At 37.6% G+C, this 8,770-nt stretch overlaps 1 protein-coding gene across 1 annotated transcript; it reads left to right on the top strand.

The window, feature by feature from the left end:
* Positions 1–211: 211 nt before the first annotated feature.
* LOC586114 (adenosine receptor A2b-like) lies at positions 212–1,177 on the top strand. Its single transcript, XM_785910.1, has one exon. It carries the CDS (start codon positions 212–214, stop codon positions 1,175–1,177), a length of 966 nt encoding a protein of 321 aa, XP_791003.1.
* Positions 1,178–8,770: the final 7,593 nt, after the last annotated feature.

Raw genomic sequence — 8,770 nt, 5'->3', positions numbered from 1 at the left:
ATGTCTGAAAATAGACGGTACATTTAGGAGTTTGGTTTTGAACCAAAGACTTCCAGGATCCAAGATAGCTTAATTGTTCATCATCCTTAACATCGAGTTAAGAATCAGTATTAGTAGATTTGTCTCATTAGTTCAGTAACGACAAATTGCACCATTTTCTTTTCATTTAGTGCGCTTGTTTCCGAAGTAAGTAGCATTCAATAAAACCAAAATGAATTCTACATCAAGAATGGATTCTGATGCACTGCTTGAAAACGATAGTTCATCTCTGCGGCATGAATTCCTTGTTGTTGTGATGACCATCACCGCAATTGTCATTTTGGTTGGAAACGGTCTCGCCATTTGGGCTGTCTACAAAAACCCTGTTTTGCAAACTCCCAAAAACTACATTCTCGCAAGCCTTGCAGTTACTGACCTTTTCTCCGGCTTGATATCCATCCCACTGGAGCTGTACAACCGTCATGAAGAAACCACATGCTCTTTCCTGCTCACCTCTGCCTTGTCCTTACTATCCTACATGTTTGGACTCATCGCTGCCCTGCACTACATCGCCGCGACGACCGACCGTTATGTTGCAGTCACCAGACCCCTTCGGTACGCCGTACTGATAACGACTCAAAGAGTTGCCATGTTCGTCGGGCTTTCCTGGGTGGCAAGCGTCATCATCATCGGAATAGCGTTTGGGATCTTCAGTTCCGTGTCGGCCGAAACACCATCTATACGCTGCAGCGGAGTGCACTACACTGATCCGGTGCAACAGGGGATTCTGTACTTTGTCGCCGTTGCTATAACTTTGTTTTGTATCACTCTGTTGATCTTAAACCTGAAGATCCTCCAGATTGCCATACACCAGTCACGCAGAATCGCTGACGTCCAGATGCTGTTCGGACCACGGGATGGCACGCCAGGCAAAGTGAAGGCGGTGAAGACCACCCTGGTCATCGTGGGTGTCTTCTGTATCTGTTGGTTACCTACGATCCTCTCGCACATCCTCGCTGTCACTGCAGACCTGCCAAAAACGGTTTACATCACCATTTTGGACGGATCTTTCGTCATGATATCCTTTTCGTCCGCGATTACTCCGTACGTTTACTGTTTCCGAGACAGGCCTTTCCGCCGTGCCTTTCTAGAAGGAGCTGAACCTTTCATCAAGATTTTCCAGAGGAAGTCCGAATAAAATCACCACGGACCATCGTTTGTAACAAAGTACAAGCACCTTGAAGTTTTTTGACATTTCTACCACCTGGAATTTCATCATCAGATGACTACCAACCGGATAATTACTCCTTTTGGGATTTGTTACCATCCGTTCAAGTATCCCCGGATGTTTACCCCCTCCCAGGACAACTGTTCCAAGATTACCTTCCGGACAACTATACCACCAGAATTGTTTTTGCAATCGGGCAGTTACTGCTACAGCCCACGTACGACACCGACAGCCCGCGGGACCGAGGGGTATTGGTTTTAGGGGCCGTCGGTCTCATTAGCTTCCGGTTTACCTAGGAATGTCTTAGAAACCTTGGATTGGTTGTTTTCAGGGGGTTGAGGATATTTGACAGGGTACTTAATAATTCTATATCAACAAATTATCTGGCCGTTAGCATTCGTGGTGATGGGATCTTGATGTAATCTTTGATCTGAGTACGGAATCTGAATGATGTAACATTGATGATAAATAAGATATCTAAATGGACTGCAAGTTATCAGAACCCATCGCCATTAAACGTCGAGGCACGAAAACGGTGTTTTTATTTGTGCGTTTTGGGGGGGTTTATTTTTGATAAAATTTTGGGGAAAAGAAACTGGCATTTGAAGTGTATTTAAAGCCACCTGCGTTAAAGTGAGACTTTTGCGTATGTTTACATTTTAGTTAGTTTGTATAATAATTTGGTCCTATGTTTTTCTGTAAAATAATCTCTTAAGCGTTTGTTGTAGTGAGATTCACAATTCTGGAATATTTTCTTGCATGTATTAAAACTAACTATTGTGTAGTGTTCATTTTTTCAAATTGCCAAATCATTATGATGTTTGTGAATCAGTGTAAAATTATTACAATTACATGAAAACTTAACATGAAATGAGAGCCGCTGTTTTTTATGTTTGTTTTTTAAATTTAATCTCATCGCAAGGATTAAACAAGTGTTAATAAGGTAATGGGAGGTTTTCAGTCTCTGCCTTTAACAAAAAAATGTGACGCATATTGGCGTTTCAAGAACACGTAACGAAAGATTTCGTCTCTTTTTTACTTATTAGTATTCTTTTTGTTTAGTGCTATAAAATTTCCACTGCTTAGAATAATTTCTTAATCATAATGTATCACCTGAGAAGTCTGAAACCAAAGAGTTCTGTAGAATGGATAATAGTAGGGTGATCACACTGCCTGTGCACACAGTCTGCCCCGCGAACACACACACACACACACACACATACTTGTATAGGCCTTAAAACGCGGACATGTATTTCTTACTGTACAATCGTGGACATCTTTATTCAATGGCGCATGCGGACCAGATGCTAGATTATAGTTACATTTGGTACGACCATTACGAAAACACCAAGAAAGAAACTCTGCGGGCCTTCTGGAGAGATATGTTTTCCACATCCAAACTGTGGACGTACATGTATGCACATACCCTTATAGCCATCATATCCAAATGTGGACCCTGACTCCTAACAAAACACGGACCTAAGAAGACCATACTAACGTGGACACATTTTGAAAATTCAGGCAATTATGCATAATTCAAACGAATGTGACTTAAGTATGCGTTTCGGACGATGATGGAAAACAATAATAGATGTTTATGTGATAATAATAATGAGAAAACAATATAAAAAAATAATTATGAGAAAAAAAATAATAACAATAATAATCATAATACATGTAATAACGTTACTACTAATAATAATGGCAATAGTAACAATAAGGATAATAATAATGGTAATGGTAATAACAATAATAATAATAATAATAATAATAATAATAATAATAATAATAATAATAATAATAATAATAATAACATTTATAAGGCGCTTTGTACGGGTGTTTCAAAGCGCACATGTGGTCTGTCTAATCATAATACCGTTAAAAAAATCAATACATAATTAATAATAAACAAACTACTTAATTATAAACTAACTTGGTGTGCACCTCCAACAATATACTACAAAATTAAATTATAGCTGCTTAAATAGGTGGGTCTTGAGAAGGGATTTAAATGATTCAACAGATTGGGCATTTTGGATGTGAGGTGGAAGTTTATTCCAGAGGGTAGGGGCAATGGGGGAGAAGGCAGTCCCCATATCGGGTTTTCGTACGTGGGCCGAGAGTGAATTGTAAGGAGGACGATGAACGGAGGGATAATACATAATAATACATAATAATTACATTAATAGGGCACTTTAACCACGGTGGTATAATCAGTCGCATAGGGGTCCACGGTTGTAGGTTTGTAAAGAATAGGTGTGTACTGCCAAGCCTTAAGTCCACGGTAGCATAGTCTTAAAATACAGGGGTCAACTGTAGCCTAACGGCTAATGTGCAAGGGGTAATAATAGCAGGGCCCTCTAGGATAACAGTTCGAAGAACTGAAGAGGCAACCCTGGGTATAAAAACACTATTATTACTATTATTATTATTATTATTATTATTGATATAATAGTCTGTAAATAGAGGTCCACAGTTGCAGGTTTGTAAAGAAGGTGTGTGTACTGCCACTGTCAGGTCTAACGTCCACGGTGACATGGTCTGTAAATAGAGGTCCACTGTTGCAGGTTTGGAAAGAAGAGGTGTGTATTGCCAGGTCTAACGTCCACGGTGACATGGTCTGTAAATAGAGGTCCACTGTTGCAGGTTTGGAAAGAAGAGTTGTGTATTGCCAGGTCTAACGTCCACGGTGACATGGTCTGTAAATAGAGGTCCACTGTTGCAGGTTTGGAAAGAAGAGTTGTGTATTGCCAGGTCTAACGTCCACGGTGACATGGTCTGTAAATAGAGGTCCACTGTTGCAGGTTTGGAAAGAAGAGTTGTGTATTGCCAGGTCTAACGTCCACGGTGACATGGTCTGTAAATAGAGGTCCACTGTTGCAGGTTTGGAAAGAAGAGTTGTGTATGCCCAGGTCTAACGTCCGCGGTGACATGGTCTGTAAATAGAGGTCCACTGTTGCAGGTTTGTAAAGAAGAGGTGTGTATTGCCAGGTCTAACGTCCACGGTGACATGGTCTGTAAATAGAGGTCCACTGTTGCAGGTTTGGAAAGAAGAGTTGTGTATTGCCAGGTATAACGTCCACGGTGACATGGTCTGTAAATAGAGGTCCACTGTTGCAGGTTTGGAAAGAAGAGTTGTGTATTGCCAGGTCTAACGTCCACGGTGACATGGTCTGTAAATAGAGGTCCACTGTTGCAGGTTTGTAAAGAAGAGGTGTGTATTGCCAGGTCTAACGTCCACGGTGACATGGTCTGTAAATAGAGGTCCACTGTTGCAGGTTTGGAAAGAAGAGGTGTGTATTGCCAGGTCTAACGTCCACGGTGACATGGTCTGTAAATAGGGTCCACTGTTGCAGGTTTTGTAGGTTTATGCATAATTCATCCGAAAAAAAATTACAAGCAGGAAAGAGGTGGGGGCCGGGGGGGGGGGATTTCCAGCTTCATTTGCTCACTTATATAGAATAGAATATATAGAATATACAGGAAGGCCTAAACTCTGATTGAGTATTCACCCCCCCCCCCCCCCCACCATCGCTCCGCTTCCTTGGATTATCTCGAGAATATTACGCACGCACACACACAAGTCCATCAACATTATCTCATCATCATAGTGATCAGCATCATTATCACCTTCATCACCCTCATCGTCATCAACATCACATTATCATAATCACCATCATTACCGTCATCATAATCACCATCATTGTAATCGTCAACATCATCGTAATCATTATCACCATCATCATCACAACCATTATCATCATAAACATCATCATCGTCACCATCATCATAAACATCATAATCATCATCACAACCATCATAATCATCTTCATTATCATCATCATCATCATCATCATCACCACAACCATTATCATCATCGTCATCAACCGTATCACGATCATCTTAATGATGATGCAGTATTCATTTTGTGAATTATATTTTTATGGATAAACTTTATTTCTTTGACAAAATCCAGTATGAGAGATGGCATAGCAAGGTCATTGAAGAATACAATATTTGACACAAGGTATACTGAAATGTTCCTGATGAGATGTATAGAGATTCATGGATTCCAGCTAATAAAGACAAATTCCAAATAAAGACAAATATAAATAATAAACACAGTCAAGTAAATATAACAAGTAAACATATAGCAGTGGCTTTCTGCTAAAAAGTAAACATATATTGTAACATTCATTCATTGTTTGTGTAGCTAAAATTTGTCATGTTGTCTATCAATAAAGACTAAAAATGAAAACAAGTAAACATACATGAAGCAGTGGCTTTCTGCTGAAAAAAAATAATAAAAAATAATAATAAACACTTGTAAAGAGCAGTGGCTTTCTGCTATAATAACACTGGTAAACATAGCAGTGCCTTTCTGCTGAAAAGAAAAATAAATAATATCACTAGTAAACATACCAGTGGCTTTCTGCTGAAAAGAAAAATAAATAATATCACTAGTAAACATAGCAGTTGCTTTCTGTTGAAGACAAATATGAAAAATAAATAATAAACACTAGACACAGCAGTGGCTTTCTGCTGAAAATAAAAATAAAAAATATCACTAGTAAACATAGCAGTGGTTTTCTGCTGGAAACAAATATGAAAAATAAATAATAAACACTAGACATAGCAGTGGCTTTCTGCTGAAAAGAAAAATAAATAGGGCGAGTCCAAGGTAATGTCCCCTCAAATAACAAATTTTCAACTTAAAGTGGAAGAAATGTAACATACATCATCAAAAACCTAGTAATTTCAAGTTTCTGAATCAAAAAAGAAAATGTTGAAAATATGCAAATTGGTCTGTTTTCTAAAGTGTAATAACCTTTTCATTATTTTGATAGTAATCAACCACTTTCAAGATAACATTTTCTTCTACACCTGTATCTACATGTACATTAGTTAAGAAATAAATGAATCGATAAAAACTAACTTTTCTACGAAGAAAAATACTAAGGAGATGGCATGTGATAAGGAGCGACCCCAATTCAATCTCATGAGTGACCCCACTTGAACTGAGGCTGTGAAGACCACCCACCCCCCCCCCCAAAAAAAAATGCACCAAGATCCCAGATGGACATACACATGCAAACAAAGAAGAAGATGATCTTAGGTCTGCTATTGAAAAACCAGTGGCAAAAATTAGGGTCTACAACTACCCCATTTTCCAAATTGGATTAAGCACTTAAAAATTTGACTTAAATGAATCCAGGTTGAAAAACTGAATCGTGTAATTTCAGCACAGTGATTTGAAGGTATACTTCTGCTTTGCTTAATAACTTTTATAGCAATATAAAAGATCAATGTATTAATAATTCTTCAACTCAAAACTTTTTATAACATATCCACTGAAACGAATTAGGAATTCTTCACTTCAATTCCACAAAGGTAAAAAGAAAACTCTTATTTTGGAGCAGGAAACATTTGGCTTTAGCCCTTTTGAAATCTAAGAAAAACAAACATAATCAGGACAGCCCCATCCCAAAGAATAACCGTAAACATAACACGTTGTCAGAAGTGCAAATGAGAAGTTTATAAGAGTTGAATTCAACTACTAATCAGCCTATTTGGGGAAGAAGGGGGGGGGGGGTGCTCATCTAATTTTAAGGTTTTAGAGGCAATTTCGATTGGCTACAGGGGTTTTAAAATTTGGTTTAAAAGTGTGCACTGAAAAGCAAGAACCCTTTCCCTATACCTCTTTTGTCACCAGGAATTTTTTTACAAGTCAGAAGCCCTAAACATTCTACATGGTTTTCCCCCTCTAAATTTAACACTGGATTTGGCTGGAAGGCAGCCCTTCCCCCTCTACCACAACAGGGAAAAGATGCCTCTTCTTAAATCCCCAAATTCCACAGAGAGCAACAAGGGGAAGGATACCCACAGGGGGATCTGCCCCCCCCCTTCCCATGCCACTGCAAAAAAAAAAAAAAAAAAAAAAAAAAAATCCATTTGCCACCAGCTAAAACTTTTACACAACCTCAAAGTACATAAAATATGTTTGTTAAACCTTCAACATAAAGGTTTGCATCAGAGCAAAAACGTGTCTCAATTACTCCTAACTTGGAAAAGGACAACCCTTTAATACCCATATTTGTGTGTAGAACATGAACAGTTTTTGAAATAAAAAACATTCATAATTCACAATGTATTAAATTTTCGATTTTTTTTTTCAACAAAATTGTGGGTGTGTGTCAAACCACAAATTCGAAAATTGAAATTTATTTCACTTTCAAACCAATGGGTGAAAAATGAAGAAAAAAAAAATCAAAATTGTAAATCATTGAAAATTACGAATGGCCCGTAAAAAGGCATTTGCACTGATTTATATTTTCAATTACATCTTTGAAATCTTGTCTATGAATTGCAGAAGTACTGGCTTAAATTGGTAGAGAATTGTGAGCACATTTACTTTTTCAGGCAACAAACTAGAAAATTATTGTGTCCCTGGGCCACAGATGCCCTTGCTTCATGCATTCAAAATAATCTAATGAACTTTGGCCATTGACAAATTTGAACTTAACAATAGCAATACCCCAAATATACAAAGATTTATGAAAGGTTATTCTATTTTTCAGTCGGAAACCATGTTTTTAAATAATTTTGCATAAATAACGGGGTTTTCTGCATATTTAATGAGCCTTGACCTTTGAACTTTAGACATACACACCCAATATTTGAACTTGACCCGTATTTTAATACTTTCAAGCAACATGCCAAATCTGATGAAAATTGGGCAAAGATTTTTGGAGTTATTGGATGGAAACCACAATTTCACATTAAATAATGTTTTCTGAATATTTAATGAGCCTTTACATTCAACCTTTTGACCTACGAACCCAATATTTGAACTTGACCTGTATTTCAATACTATCAACCCACCAAATTTGGTGAAAATTGGGAAAAGATTTATGGAGTTATTGGACGGAAACCACAATTTCACATAATTAGATTTTTTGCATATTTAATGAGCCTTGACCATTGACCTTTTGAACTGTGGACCCCATATTCGAACTTGACCTGTATTTTCAATAGCTTTCATCAACCCACCAAATTTGGTGAAAATTTGGCGTCGATTCTTTGAGTTATTGGATGGAAACCACAATTTTGCATAAATAATAAGGTTTTCCGCATATTTTATGAGCCTTGACATTTGACCTTTTGGCATACAGAGCCCATATTTGAACTTGACCTGTATTTACTTCCCATCGACACCAAATTTGGTGAAAATTGGGCAAAGATTTTTTGAGTTATTGGACAGAAACACAATTTTGCATAAATGATTTTTTTTGCATATTTAAAGAGCTGTGACCTACCTTTGACCAACAGACTCCATACAAAGTTGACCTGTATTTTATCATTCTGTAACTATATACCAACAATTTTGAAATTCCAATCAGTATTTAAGTTACAGTGCAGAAAGCATTTGTAGCAAAATGTAGAACATTGGTTAAAAATCAAGGTCAAAGGTCAAAATTTGGGGCAAAAGTTTTGAAGATCTCACCTAGAGCCATCCCATAAAGAAAACAGAATCAAAATCTGGTGAGAAATGGCGAATAAGTA

This window comes from Strongylocentrotus purpuratus, unplaced genomic scaffold, assembly GCF_000002235.5.
Source record: "Strongylocentrotus purpuratus isolate Spur 01 unplaced genomic scaffold, Spur_5.0 spur5_scaffold_16, whole genome shotgun sequence".
NCBI lineage: Eukaryota > Metazoa > Echinodermata > Echinoidea > Camarodonta > Strongylocentrotidae > Strongylocentrotus > Strongylocentrotus purpuratus.
This window is presented reverse-complemented; position numbering and strand designations above follow the sequence as displayed.